Source organism: Triticum dicoccoides, chromosome 5B, assembly GCF_002162155.2.
Source record: "Triticum dicoccoides isolate Atlit2015 ecotype Zavitan chromosome 5B, WEW_v2.0, whole genome shotgun sequence".
Taxonomy (NCBI): domain Eukaryota; kingdom Viridiplantae; phylum Streptophyta; class Magnoliopsida; order Poales; family Poaceae; genus Triticum; species Triticum dicoccoides.
The window spans coordinates 710,464,388-710,479,185 of NC_041389.1; the positions used below are offsets into that span (position 1 = coordinate 710,464,388).

Sequence of the window (14,798 nt, forward strand, 5' to 3'; positions counted from 1 at the left end):
TTGACTAATAACCTCTCTCACAAGCAAGATATGATCAAACCCCATGGGTGTTGAATTCATTACAATCACATACTGATGTGAACTAGATTATTGACTCTAGTTCAAGTGGGAGACTATTGGAAATATGCCCTAGAGGCAATAATAAAATGGTTATTATTGTATTTCCTTATTCATGATAATTGTCTATCGTTCATGCTATAATTGTATTAACTGGAAACCGTAATACATGTGTGAATACATAGACCACAACATGTCCCTAGTGAGACTCTAGTTGACTAGCTTGTTGATTAATAGATAGTTATGGTTTCCTGACCATGGACATTAGATGTCATTGATAATAGGATCACATCATTAGGAGAATGATGTGATGGACAAGACCCAATCCTAAGCATAGCACAAGATCGTGTAGTTCGTTTGCTAAAGCTTTTCTAATGTCAAGTATAATTTCCTTAGACCATGAGATTGTGCAACTCCCGGATACCGTAGGAATGCTTTGGGTGTGCCAAACGTCACAACGTAACTGGGTGGCTATAAAGGTGCACTACGGGTATCTCCAAAAGTGTCTGTTGGGTTGGCACGAATCGAGACTGGGATTTGTCACTCCGTATGACGGAGAGGTATCTCTGGGCCCACTCGGTAATGCATCATCATAATGAGCTCAATGTGACTAAGTAGTTAGTCACGGGATCATGCATTATGGAACGAGTAAAGTGACTTGCCGGTAACGAGATTGAATGAGGTATTGGGATACCGACGATCGAATCTCGGGCCAGTAACATACCGATTGACAAAGGGAATTGCATACGGGATTGCTTGAATCCTTGACATCGTGGTTCATCCGATGAGATCATTTTGGAACATGTGGGAGCCAACATGGGTATCCAGGCTGTTGGTTATTGACCGGAGAACGTCTCGGTCATGTCTGCATGGTTCCCGAACCCGTAGGGTCTACACACTTAAGGTTCGGTGACGCTAGAGTTGTTATGGGAAATAGTATGTGGTTACCGAAGGTTGTTCGGAGTCCCAGATGAGATCCCGGACATGACGAGGAGCTCCGGAATGGTCCGGAGGTGAAGATCGGTATATTGGACGAAGGGTATTGGAGTCCGGAATTGTTCCGGGGGTACCAGGTGATGACCAGCGTGTGCGAAAGGGGTTTCGGAGGCCCCGGCAAGCGTTGGGGGGCCTTATGGGCCAAGGGGAGAGGGCACATCAGCCCACTAAGGGGCTGAGCGCCCCTCCCACCCCATCTCACGTAACCAGGAGAGGTGGGGGCACCACCCCTAGGGCAGCCGCCCCTCCCGGCTTGGGAGGCAAGTTTCCTAGGGGGTGGGGGCGCCCAAACCCATCTAGGGTTTCCCATGTGGACGCCGCCCCTCCCCTAGGGAACCCTAGGGAGCCTCCCCCTCCTCCCTTCCCCCTATATATAGTGAGGGAGAGAGAGGGCAGCCGCACCCTTCCCCTGGCGCAGCCCCTCCCTCTTCCAACACCTCCTCCTCTTCCGTAGTGCTTGGCGAAGCCCGGAGAACCACGAGCTCCATCACCACTATGCCGTCGTGCTGTCGGAGTTCTCCCTCAACTTCTCCTCTCCCCTTGCTGGATCAAGAAGGAGGAGACGTCCCCGGGCTGTACATGTGTTGAACGCGGAGGCACCGTTGTTCGGTGCTTAGATCGGATTCTGCCGCGATCTGAATCACTTCGTGAACGACTCCACTGACCGCGTTCTTGTAACGCGTCCGCATTGCGATCTTCAAGGGTATGAAGATGCACTCCCCTCTCTCTCGTTGCTAGTCTCTCCATAGATTGATCTTGGTGATGCGTAGAAAATTTTGAATTTCTGCTACGTTCCCCAACAACTGCTTGGTGATCAGATACATTTCTCCACTATGTGGTGCAGAGTGATCCACCTCTGGATATAATCTCTCAAGGTCTCATTCGGTTTCTGCATGCAATGTTGTAATTCCGGCAAACCAACAGGTCCCTTGCAGGTGCCCTCAAATGTTCTGGTAAACACTCGGGCCAACTCATCCCAAGTGAGAATGCTTCCAAGGGCAAACTGATTCAGCCAAGCTCTGGCAGAACCTTCGAGCATCAAAGGGAGGTGCTTCATGGCCACCTCATCACTGCCGCCACCAATATGCACAGCCACTCGGTAATCCTCCAACCAAGTGTCGGGCTTCGACTCTCCTGTAAACTTGCTGACGTCTGTCGCCAGTCTGAAGTTGTGAGGGATCTCAGCGGCTCGGATGGCTCTTCCAAAACACTCAGGGCCAGAAACGTGAACCCTGCTTCCACTGGACCTGTCTCTATCCAGCCCCTCTTTGTATGCTCTATTCCTACCGACCAAACCCTGTAGAAGGACTGACCTTGCATCAAACCCATGCTCTCTTGGGTCAACTGGAACTCTGCGGTCATTACCATACGGGCGCCTGTCATCGTACCGCCGGGGTGCGTACGACCCGTCGTCCCTTGGAAGGGGTGAAGGCACTCGACAGTGATGCTCACGAGTGTACTCACGATCAAACTCTCAATGAGCTCTTCCCAGGTGCCGATCCCGACGGCGATCACGCTCTTTGCGCCACAAAGGTGACCCGGGACTGTGTGACGACTGGACTGTATCTGCCCTTACTGACTTGCTGTGGATCCTGTTCCGTGACTGGGAAACAACGGACTTCAGCTCTCCTACCGCTCGGAGCAGCGCTCAGATCTTTCCTAGCCCCTCCCAGCCTCTAAACGGGATGGCTGAATAGATTCTGCTATACGCGTAGCTGCTGCAAGATTCTGGATTGGTGTATAGAATACCTGAGGTTCAGGAGGAAACAATTATCATGGACATCGACTGGATTCAGAGATCAGTCGACGGGCACGTTCGTCGAGAGAATGTTGGAGATTCTCCAAACGGGTGCGCTCAGCCAACATGGCCAGGCGCACCGCCTCTAAGGCCCGAGCCTCGGCGGTTTCCCCGATGATGGGGGTCTGGAGGGCCTCCACGTTGCGGCGCTGCAGCTCCTCCCTCTACTGCGAGTTGAGAGGTTGGGGCTCATACTCCTCGTGGTCGAATGACGCGCCATCACCGCCACCGTTGCCGCCGCTGCGGCAAAACCTAGGCGGGCTGCGACAGGAATCGACAATGAGGACTTCTGCCGCGGGGTCACAACTCCCACTCACGGAAAGAATATCCGCAGACCCAGTCGACATGTCAACTGGACCGCAGTGAAATTCGCCGGGCTCGATTGCTGGGACATGGGGGGCGGCTGTCTGGCGAGCCATCGCATGCCTCACCCATCGCTGGAGCCGCGACCGATCGGATCGCTTGCGGCGTTGTCCAGCGGAGTGAGTAGGGAACGTGAAAGCCGACCGATACGGAGTCGACGGTTGTCATAGGAGGACGCCGCAGGCACTCGCATGGAAGTGCGAAGATCCGTGGATCGGGAGAGCCTCGACGTCGAGGGGAGCTTCCTGAAGCCAGGAGGAGTCGTCAGCGACGAAGTGAGCGCACCGAGTCGGAACTCGCGGCCCATGATCAAACCGCCGCCGGAAATCATGTTGATGAAGATCAGAGAAAACACAACCTCCCCGGAAGTTGCTAAGATGCTTTGCCCCATGGTGGGCGCCAACTGTCGTGGTACTAAGTCTGATAGTAAGAATAGGGGGGTATGTATGAGGAGGCGAGGTCAAGGTACGGTGAGGTTGTACACACGAGTTTACGAGTTTAGGCCCCTCTCGGAGGAGGTAAAAGCCCTACATCTCGGTGCCCTGAGGCGGTCGACTGGAATATGGATGTGTGTGTCACAAGGGGTGCGAACCCTTGTCCCAGAGGAGGGGGTGGCTTATATAGAGTGCGCCAGGACCCCAGCCGTCCCCCGTTACAGGGTTCGATGTACATTAAGATAGAGCGTTACTGATCACACCAGCTATAAAGTGTGTCATCAATGGTCTTTAAGACTATGGAGTGAATGCCTGACTGTTGCCATCCTGAGTGGCTCTAGGTCTTCTGTACTCCAAGTGGTTCCCTGAATGGTCGAATGACTCCATCCAGGTCGAGCGAAATTGGAGGTATCCGAGTGAGCTGACTGGTCGAGTGGATCGCACTCGATGGCTTCAGTTGATACTCCTTGTTATATCTTGAACTTCCTTGATTCTAGGGTAGTGACCTTGGGTAGGGCGTATAGGTCAGGTCTATGACCCTACCCTAGGTCTATGGCATCGTCACCAGGAGCGAGGCCCATTGGTCTTGGTTCATATCTGGAACCGGGAGCAAAAGTGTCAGTCGAACCGGGACCAATGGCCCCCGAGGCCCGGCCGGAGCCCTGGCCTCACGAACCGGGACTGATGCACCCTTTGGTCTCAGTTCGTGAGCGAACCTGAATTAATGCCCTTATCATGGCCTCAACCAAAACCCTATTTTCTACTAGTGGGGGGCAGGTGCCTAACTTCAGGAGGGCGCCAACCGTCGGGGATTTGGGAGGGAGAAGATACTGGACAGTCTACCCATTGCGGGTCATGGTCTGACATGGGATGCCGGATCTTGGCCTCGGTGGGGGAGGAGGATGGAAAGAGGGTAGCACGCTTCTGATTTTCCTCAAGTTAGGAGGGTGGTTTCGAGAACACCATCGTAATTAATTTGCAACTTAAAACATAAAACATGATTTCATTTGTGTCCTTGATATGTTTCACCGAGAAATGTTAGCACTTGGTTTTTGAAACATATATAATGGTCTTACAGGGAAAAAAAATATAACCGGGCATGTATGAGTCACCATTTTTTCATAAAAAAATTACAACAAGTAGCTGAGCGGTGAGCCGATCCCCACACTTGCAAGGATTGTCACCTCTCTCGGGCTGGCTCCTTGGACGCCGCAACCTTAATTGCATATATCAGATGGTGATTGCTATCGATTGAGCATTAGATGGACTTGGATGATGGTGAAAAATTGTTGTAGGCCTGGAACTTGAGCTTGCCACCGTACTCCTCGGGGAGCTGGGACTCGTCAATGGCGTCTCTAAGCGTGGCGTCGAGGTCCCTATCAGCGACGAACACAAACTTCTTCTTGGTCTTGTCATCAATAAAGGGGTACACCATCTTCCAGGCAGCCATGAATATGTAGGGCACGTGGATCAGTAACACCCGGCCCACCCTTTCCGGGTAATAGCTCTGCATGATGTCCAGCCCTGCCAGGTACCCCCGCATGTCGCAGTTCGCGTACCCCCATCCCTTCAGGTCTATCACTGCCGCAAACTTCTCCTGTCCTGCGGACAGCCTATAACGATTCAGACAAACCCATCAGTTAACCACTCGATCAATCTACTGTTAGCTAGCTAGTTAGCAGACTGTGAATGCATGCAAAACTGATGGATCTATCTGGGTCCATACCTGGTGCAGCTTTTCTCAAAAGCGTAGGCCACGTAGCGCTTGAGATCTTCGTGATCACCCCGGACGGGGAAGTGGCGCCCACCATAGAGATACGACATGGGGCGACCAAGACGGTCAAAACCCTGGTGGTGGTCCCTTCCCTTTGCGATCTCGCCCCGCACCTCGTCATCCGAGATAAAGCCATGGGGCATGGTGACACGCTTCCAGGCAAGGTACCGGAGAAGCATCGCCGACGCCTTCTTGATGTTGTGCTCCCGGGCACGCAGGAACCGCCGTAGCGCGAAGTCATCCTCCTCCTGCACACGAACGATAGCGATAGATGAACAATTGGATCATCATCCAGGTGTGCATACGTGATTGGAAGGCAGGTTCTATGAGGATGATCGATTGACAGAGATGCATCTATCAAGATGGGAGTGTTGGATATGGACTGACAAGAGACTGATGAACCACCCGTACGTCCTCTCCTCTCAAACACTAACAGCTAATTAAGCTAGCACAGCAACCTAGTTGACCCGTGCAGTTCACTCAAGGGGAAATTAATTGACCATGCATCCAGTGTGGTGTGATTGAACTGGTCGATCACGGCGAGGCGTACGTAGTCTACTTAGTCAGGCAAAAAGTTGACGAGGAATCTCAAGAGACGATGGATATTTTATGATGCCAAAAATGCAGGACCTACGGGTGGGATATACTTGTATGATGCGATACCTTTGCAGAGGGGTCCTGTGCCTCGACGACCTCCCTGAGCTCCGCCACCTTCTTCCACTCCGCCGCGTCACCGTCGCCGCCATGGCCATATTGGCGCTCATCAGTACCGCAATCCATATTGATCCCTGCTCCGATGGTGGCGCTTGATCTATATTGTGTTGGTGAGAGAGTGGCGAGAGGATGGATCGGTTCTTATAGCTGGAGAAGGCTTGGCCTTGGGGTGGTCAGTTGGGCTGTGAGGGAGTGAGTGAGGTGTCCCACTCCCATCTACTTCTTGATGGTGTATATTGATGGATTGGTTGACGCTGAAATGGACTTCAACCTGCTAGGAGTAATCTCCTAACTTCAAAGCTCATCACATCCCGACCGCGAAACTTAGTTAGGACTTAGGACCCTGGCCGGTCTGTAAATCAAGATTGCTACCGCTCAGTCTATGAAAAAGATTCTTCCGTTTTGGCTCCATGTGTCAGAAAGCAGAAGCGCGTACGCATCAACTTATTTACTCGCCCGTGACACTAACATCATCATAGTAACATCTCTCGGCAGTTGCGTTAGTAACATGAACGTACAACACTCGCTTTCTTTGTTATTGATAAGGGCATCTCCAATAGATTGTATGTTAGTCTTGTTGGTAAATTGTCCATGTCATCAACCAACAAGCTATCATACAACTACTCCAATGGGTTGTATCTAAGCTATCCAATAGATGTTGAGAAAATAAATGTGATTGCTCTCTATTTCACCTTGGAGCTTGTGCAAAGGTTGTTGGTTATTCTACATACAACTTTGCTCTCTTTCCACATTTATTACATGCCATATCATCACTATGTCCTAGGTGGCAGATTTACCAACACCTATCTTACAGCTGTTGGAGATGCCTTAATAAGGAACTTGGCCACTTGGGAACTTAACAGTGAAGGTTAATGGCGGATGGAGACAGTACTAAACAAAACTACACATAACTTGAGAGAGAGAGAGAGAGAGAGAGCTTAGGAAGATGCTATGAGCAGTGATGTGAGTGTGTCTCTTCGCCGAGAGCCAAAGCACGGGCACTCGACAAACGTACAGATGCCGAGAGCCATAGTCGGCAACCATGGCTTCACGGCAACTAGCTAACATTGCCGACACGAACTCACGGCGAACAAACAATGCACGGCAAGAGGCATAGACGCTGTGAGCACCACACGGCAAAGAGAAGCCACGTGGCATGCCCATTCGCAACTAACGGCGCCGTCACTTTCTGTTACCTATACCAAGAGCCGCGATGGTTCGGTCAGCAAAAGTATGTCACAGAAACATTCAAACCTGACATGTGGTCCAAGTGGTCCCAATTATCAGTAAAACACACTGTTTTAAATAGCCCGCCTATAGCTCCGCTATAGCACGCTATAGCGTTTACAAAAGATCTTGCGCTAAGAAACTTTGGTCCAAACAAAGGAACAAACATTTTAAATAGCGCGCTATAGCTCCGCTATAGCGCGCTATAGCATTTGGAAGAGGTCCGCCGCTAAGATGCTTAGTGCGCTATTTAAAACTATGGTAAAACTAAAACATTCAAATTATTTGTTAATTTTTTAAAAAGAATAATATGATGCGTTGTCTTTAGCGAGAGGTTCCTTCTTACCGCTCGGTATACGACCATTGACGGAAACCTTCAAACATGACCTATGGGCCCAAGTGTCCCATATGACAGTTGAAATTTTATCGAGTGTTACAGCTCTTGGAAAAGAGTGGCACAACTGTAGTAGTTAAAGTGCTCAGATGACCCTTTTCCAAAAGGGGCCCTTGGAAAAGAACGCGCAACAGTAGTTAAAGTGCTCAAGCGACCCCTCTGAGAGCAGCGCTCGTGAATGGCTCTGTTTCCGAGTGTGGCTCTCGGAAATGTGTCCCATTGCTTCTGTTGTCAAACTGTTTCTTATCTAATCCCTACAACTGAAAACAACTAGAGTGCGTTTTCTGTCTATATCTTCAATGTAGAAAATGTTATCATAACAAATGAATGTGGGAGCTCCTAGCTCCCTAGAAATTCATCGAGCAACACATCGCACACATAGGCATAATTTAAAGTAGTTCACATAAGCATAACTCAAACTAGTTCACATAGGCCAATGTTTCATACTAGTACACATCACACACAAGTTCACAAATTCATACATAGGGTGAACTTATGGAAGTTCACTACTTGCAAAACACATGTACATCGCATAGAAGTTCACATTTTCATACAACATCTTGAGGCGGAGGAAGGGCATCATTTCCATCGGGTTAAGCTACTGGAGGAGGAGGAGGAGGAGGGGCATCATTTCCACCGCCTTGAATTGCATAAGAGCCTATAAGAGTAGAGCCACGTGAGAATAGTTCGTTGCTATATAATGAATGGGGCCAAATTTAGAGAATGTTCTACCTCTAGTTTTTTCTCGAGCAGCTTGAACCTTTCGTTTGCTTCTGCTCGTTCCTTCTCTCTTCTCTCCTCCTCAGCATGCTGCCTTTGCTCCTCTTCAGCAGCCCGAGACAGTCTACCCATTTGTGCGTCGTGGGCCGACCTGGGATACCGGATCTAGGTGTCGGTGGGGGAGGAGGATGGAAAGAGGGTAGCACGCGTGTGAATTTCTTCAAGTTGGTAGGGTGGTTTTAAGAACACCATCGTGATTAATTTGCAACTGTCAAACATAAAACATGATTTTATTTGTGTCTTTGATGTGTTTCACCGAGAAATGTCAGCGCTTGGTTTTCGAAACATATATAACAGTCTTACAGGAAAAAAACATATATAACGGGGCACATATGAGAGTCACCAATTTTTTCGTAAAAAAATTACAACATGTAGCTGAGCGGTGAGCTGATCTCCCACACTTGCAAGGATTGTCACCTCTTTCGGGCTGTCTCGCCGGACGCCGCAACCTTATTTGCATATGCCGGATGGTCATCGCTATCGATTGATCATCATATGGATTTGGACGATGGTGAACTATTGTAGGCCTAAAGCTTGAGCTTGCCACCGTACTCCTCAGGGAGCTGGGACTCGTCGATGGCGTCTCGAAGTGTGGCGTCAAGGTCCCTATCAGCGACGAACACAAACTTCTTCTTAGTCTTGTCATCGATTAAGGGGTACACAATCTTCCACGCAGCCATGAATATGTAGGGCACGTGGATCAGGAACACGCGGCCCAGCCGCTCTGGGTAATAGCTCTGCATGATGTCTAGCCCTGCCAGGTATCCCCGGATGTCGCAGTTCGCATACCCCCATCCCTTCAGGTCTATCACCGCCGCAAACTTCTCCTGCCCTGCCGGCAGCCTATAACGATTGAGAAAAACCCATCAGTAACCACTCGATCTATCAACTGTTAGCTACTCCCTCCGTAAAGAAATATAAGAGGGAGTAGCTAGTTAGCGCACTAAATTCATGCAAAACGGGCTGATCTATATATGTGGAGCATATACCTGGTGCAGATTTTGTCGAAAACATAGACCACATAGCGCTTGAGATCTTCGTGATCACGCCGGACAGGGAAGTGGCGCCCACCATAGAGATACGACATGGGGCGACCAAGACGGTCAAAACCTTGGAGGCGGTCCCTTCCCTTTGCAATCTCGCCGCGCACCTCGTCGTCGGAGATGAAGCCATGGGGCTTGGTGACACGCTTCCAGGCAAGATACCGGAGAAGCATCGCCGATGCCTTGTTGATGTTTTGGTCCCGGGCACGCAGGAACCGCCGCAGCGCGAAGTCATCCTCCTCCTGCACGCGAACGATAGTGATAGATGAACAAATGAATCATCATTCAGGTGGACATACGTGATTGGAAAGCAGATTATATGAGGATGATCGACACAGAGATGCTTCTATCAAGATCGCTAGATGGTTTATGAACCTGGATGTAATCTTTACTTGTAGTGTTTTTTTGTACTGCCTTGACAGATAGATGATGTATAGATCGGAAGTTTCTCCCGTAAAAAAGGAGATAGAAGTGCTAGATGGACTAACAAGAGACTGATGAACCAGCCGTACATCCTCTCCGGGAAATAAATTAACTATGCATCCAGGGTGGTGTGTGATTGAACTGGTCGATCACGGCGGTGTGATTGAACGTAGTCGTACGTTCGACAAATTGAGGAGGAATCAGGAGACGATTGATATATATGTTGCGGTACCTTGGCAGAGGGGTCCTGTGCCTCGACGACCTCCCTGAGCTCCGCCACCTTCTTCCACTCTGCTGCGTCGCCGTCGCCCCCATGGCCGTGTTGGCGCTCATCAGTACCACAGTCCATATTGAGTCTGCTGCGATGATGGCGCTCGATCTGCTGTTTTGTTGAGAGAGTGGCGGGAGGATGGATCGGTTCTTAATTTCTTATAGAGGGAGAAGGCTTGGCCTTGGTGTGTAAGAGGCAGAGAGAAGGGTGATCACTGATCAGTTGGGCTGTGAGTGAGTGAGTGAGGTGTCCCACTCCCATCTACTTCTTGATGGTGTCTATTGATGGATTGGTTGACGCTGAAATGGACTTGAACCTGCTAGGAGTAATGTCCTAGCTTCAAAGCTCATCACATCCTGACCGTGAATCTTAGTTAGGAGTTAGGACTTAGGACACTGGCCGATCTGCAAATCAAGATTGCTGACTACTCAATCTATGAAAATGATTCTTGTGCTTTGCTCCATGTTTCAGAAAGCAGAAGCGCATAAGCATCAACATATTTATTTACTCGCCGGTGACACTAACATCATCATAGTAACATCTCTCTCTCACCAGTTGCGTTAGTAACATGGACCTACGACACTCACTTTCTTCGTAATTATAATGAGGAACTTGGCCACTTGGGACATAACAGTGAAGGGTAATGGCGGACGGAGACAGTACACCCAAAATAAAACAAAACTACACATAACTGTCCAGTCCTTTCATTACTGCTACTCCGAGAGAGAGGGGGAGAGAGATGAGATGAGAAAGAGAGAGAGTGATGAGATAGCTGAGGCTGTCAGACTAGACAGCTGTATATATCTCTATGTGTTAAATCATTGATTTCATAGAATTGCATTCACATTGGCTATATATAGAATTAGTATGAAATCCTCTAAAAAGAAGAAAATTCATATGGTGGATGCTCATGGCCTCACAACTCCACATAGAGAAAAATACGATAAAAAGTTATTTATCACTTTTTCATGGTGCATGTCTCATTCACAAAGAAAGGCTTGTTCTTGGTATCCACGTAGATATCTTTTTTTGCTAAATGAGTTTCTAAAAGTTTGAAGAATGTGTGCACCATGGGTATTCCATAACAAATTTCCTTCAAGCAAGTGGAGAAAATACACAAGAGGCCAGAGGGGGCATCCTCTTGACAAAAGATATCACGAGTCTCCCCTCCCCTCCCCTCCCCCGCCGACGGCCACCCCGGCCCCGGCGTCCACCCCACTATCAACCCCGGCCGGAGGCCGCCCCGGCCCCGGCGCCCGCTCCTCTCCCTCCCCCATGCAAGATGATCCCCACGGCGTCCGGTGGTGGAAGCCCCTCCTCGGCGACTTCCAGGATGCAGCCCATCGTCTCCGGGTTGGGACTCTCGGAGTCGCCGGGCTCTGCTGGCTCTTCGGCCCGGGCACCTGTCGCCGCGCGCGAGGCCGCACCTGCTCCGGCGACGGGCCCGGCGGTGCCCTGGCGCAGACCCGGCCCCTCCCGCAAGGCCATGTGGCGCAGGCGCAAGGCGCTGCAGAAGCAGGCGGAGGCGGGCAGATCCGGGCCCCGTTCGCACTCGCTGTCGTCGTCCCCAGTGAGGCGGGAGGTCCCAGCTAGGGCTGCAAGAAAAGCTCGAGGCTCATGAGCCGCTCAAGATCGACTCGTTTTTTGGCTCGACTCGAGATCGACTCGAAAAGAAACGAGTTGAGTTTGAACAGTTTATGTAGCTCGACCAAGAAACGTGACGATCTTGAGCCAATATTGGCTCGCTCAATTTTAGCTCGATAGCTCGACATGATACCATTATGTTAAATGATCCCGCCATATATTAAATGGAAATAAGATAATTTGTTACTACCATATATGATGTGCATGATTTGTCTCCATTTTATTTACCGGCAAACGTGGAAGGTTAGTTAAGTGAGAGAAGATTTAGGTTTAATTATGGTACATTGTCGACTACGTCTTAAATTTCCTGTTGTTTTGGACAAAAATTTCCCAGCATATGCACCTTTGTTTTCTTATTTCTCGTCCACGAAGACCACCATCTATTGCTAGTTCACCCAAGAGACCAAGATGAGCTCTTGCCCTACAAAGTTGTGTCGTGTTGTGTCCTTATTTAGTTGGAATAATCACCATAGATTTTTAATTTTTACCATCTCATTTAGCTCGAAACTAGCTCGAGATCGACTCGAGATCATTACAAGCTGAGCACGAGTCATGTTCTAGAGCTCGATCTTGAGTTTCACTCAGTTTGAGATCGCTCGAATTTTAATATGAGTTGAGCTGAGCCAACTCCAACTCGCTCGAACTCGACTCGTTTGCAGCCCTAGTCCCAGCTGATCTCTATGGCCTGTGCTTCAAGTGTTTCCGGGAGGGCCACCGGAGGGAAGATTGCACCTTTAAGCCTCTGTGTATCCACTGTGGACTTGAGGGGCACATTTCGTCGGATTGCAAGCGCTCGCGCAGCCCTCGCTCGGAGGAAGAGCTCCGGCGGGATGCCTTGGCCAAAGTGGCGCGCTCCTCTCAGCTGCGGCAGCCGGCAGAGCCTGCGAGCAGGCTGTCGCCGGTCGCTAGGCAGGCCTCTCCGGTGGGGAGGCCCTCGCCAGCGCCGGCGGACACCGCACCTGTGGGGCTCAGCCAGGCACCGCCTACAGCTGTAGGAGGCGTCTGCATCGTCCGCCGCACCCCGGAGATCGATGACCTCGAGCGCCGGCTCAAACTCGCGGTGGTGGCTTACGTCGGCGGTCCCCGGCCGCCGGTGTCGTGCGTGGATGCTGCGGAGGCCATCGCGGTTGAACTAAGCATCCCACGGCACTGTTTTTCTGTGCACAAGTACCACCCGGAGGATTTTCTTGTGGTCTGTTCTTCGCCGGAGATGAGAAACAAGATACTGGCGGCGGGTTCTGTCGACCATGGCAGGTTCAAGCTTTTCGTTCGTCCTTGGTTGAGGCAGGCCCAGGCAGTTTCGAGGATGATGCGCACGCAGGTCGATCTCATGATCGAAGGAGTCCCTTCCCACGCCTGGACTCGGGACATGGCGACGGAGATCTTGGGCACGGCGTGCCTGGTGGAAAGTCTCGCGCCGGAAACGGCTAACAGGGAGGCTCTGTCTCTGTTCAAGATGAGAGCTTGGTGTGTGGATCCCGAGGACGTGCCGGCTGACAAACGGATTTGGGTGCCGGAGCCGGAGGTGGATGAGGGCCCGGTGACACAGATGCCAACTTCCCGGCAGCTGTTGGAGTACAAGGCTCTGGTTCACATTGGTCGGATCAGGGAGCACGAGGGGCCAGGGACCTGGTTGCGGCCGTCCAGCTCTGATGGGAGTGGACAGAGCGGGCTGCCGGACGACTCACACGATTTTTCCGGCCGAGGAGAGTGGAGAGTCCTGCTATGGACGCGGGGCGTGCGCGATCACCGCGGCTCGTCCTATGGTCACCACGGAGGCACGTATCGGCAAGCGCTGCTGGGGCGCGTTGGGCCATCTAGCTGGCGAATCCCTCCCATGGCGATGGGCGTCACTGCTGCTGTGCAGGCATGCGCTGGCACCCCAACGGTGCTGGTTCAGGAGCATAACCGCGCCGCGGAGGGTGGTGCCCAGCAGGATATGACACGGCCGCCGGCGGCGAGGCTGGAGACTGGCGACGCGGATAAGGACCGACAGGTGGGGCTGACCATGGCCACTGCGGAGAAGGAGGCGGAGGCAACTGACACCCAGTTTCCTTCTGATCACGTGCCGGGCCCGCATCCGCTTTCTTTTAAGCCAAGGGAGATGGATAAGGAAGTGCGGGAGGGTGGGGCTGCCATGCTATTGGCTGAGCCAGGGCAGTTGGCATCTGTGACTGACAGCGAGACGGGACCTGGAAAGGCGGCGAATCCCGAGGAGATCAGCCCTCTCGCAGCTGCGGAGGAGGCCATTGGCGCCCAGGTGACGGCCAATCGCGACTCGGCCCTCATCGCGCTGGGCCAGGTGGAGACGGTCCGCACTGACACATCTGTCGTGCGCTTTGTGGCGGATGGGCCACAGGAGCGGGTGGATCGGGGGCCGACAGCACCACTGGCGACTGATGGTGGGGGCCCTGCGGCGGATTCCCTCCGCGTTGCGACCGAGGCGGATTCGGGATTGGGCGACCCATGTGTCGAGGAGCAGCTGGCCATCGTGACCACGCAGGATATGGGACCCGCGGGCCCTGGCGCTGAGATGACCACGTACGGCGCATTCATGCACGACGAGGCGTTGGGGATCGCTGCACCTCAGGAAGCAGGGACGGATGTCTGCGCTTTGAGCACCCCTCTCTCAAACAAGGAGATCATTGCCCTTGGAAACGTCAAAACCTTTTGTGTTGGGCTGCTTAAGAAACTTGCTCCACCGCTGCTCAAGGAGTTTGAAGGTCTGCGTGGGGTCCGAGCCGGCCAGGACCCGTTCACACCGAGGCGCGCCACCAGGTCGGGCTGCTCAATAGGGCATATGAAGTCCAAGGTATCGGCTGCGGAAGCGGTTTTACTCAAGGCACTGGGTCTGGATATTGAGGATCTGGCGGTCTCTGA

General features: G+C 51.7%; 2 protein-coding genes across 2 annotated transcripts; both read right to left on the bottom strand.

Annotated features, from left to right (window-relative positions):
* Nucleotides 1-4,727: 4,727 nt before the first annotated feature.
* On the bottom strand, nt 4,728-6,232 carry LOC119306798 (phosphatidylinositol transfer protein 3-like). The gene is made up of 3 exons (XM_037582921.1): nt 6,086-6,232; nt 5,375-5,670; nt 4,728-5,261 (listed from the first exon to the last, which is right to left on the bottom strand). The coding sequence occupies exons 1-3, from the start codon at nt 6,200-6,202 to the stop codon at nt 4,907-4,909; spliced, it is 768 nt and encodes a 255-aa protein (XP_037438818.1). The 5' UTR covers nt 6,203-6,232; the 3' UTR covers nt 4,728-4,906.
* A 2,624-nt stretch (nt 6,233-8,856) lies between these two features.
* Nucleotides 8,857-10,481, bottom strand: LOC119312859 (phosphatidylinositol transfer protein 3-like). Its single transcript, XM_037588635.1, has 3 exons — nt 10,236-10,481; nt 9,527-9,822; nt 8,857-9,380 (listed from the first exon to the last, which is right to left on the bottom strand). Exons 1-3 carry the CDS (start codon nt 10,350-10,352, stop codon nt 9,065-9,067), a joined length of 729 nt encoding a protein of 242 aa, XP_037444532.1. The 5' UTR covers nt 10,353-10,481; the 3' UTR covers nt 8,857-9,064.
* Between the last annotated feature and the right edge of the window lie 4,317 nt (nt 10,482-14,798).

What these genes read in the sequence shown, in the direction of transcription:
- LOC119306798 (XM_037582921.1), bottom strand. Translation starts at nt 6,202, where the DNA reads ATGGATTGCGGTACTGATGAGCGCCAATATGGCCATGGCGGCGACGGT. An exon ending in CACAGGACCCCTCTGCAAAG is followed by an intron (nt 5,671 to 6,085) that starts GTATCGCATCAT and finishes GTTCGTGTGCAG; the next exon opens with GAGGAGGATGACTTCGCGCT. An exon ending in TTTGAGAAAAGCTGCACCAG is followed by an intron (nt 5,262 to 5,374) that starts GTATGGACCCAG and finishes GAATCGTTATAG; the next exon opens with GCTGTCCGCAGGACAGGAGA.
- LOC119312859 (XM_037588635.1), bottom strand. Translation starts at nt 10,352, where the DNA reads ATGGACTGTGGTACTGATGAGCGCCAACACGGCCATGGGGGCGACGGC. An exon ending in CACAGGACCCCTCTGCCAAG is followed by an intron (nt 9,823 to 10,235) that starts GTACCGCAACAT and finishes GTTCGCGTGCAG; the next exon opens with GAGGAGGATGACTTCGCGCT. An exon ending in TTCGACAAAATCTGCACCAG is followed by an intron (nt 9,381 to 9,526) that starts GTATATGCTCCA and finishes CAATCGTTATAG; the next exon opens with GCTGCCGGCAGGGCAGGAGA.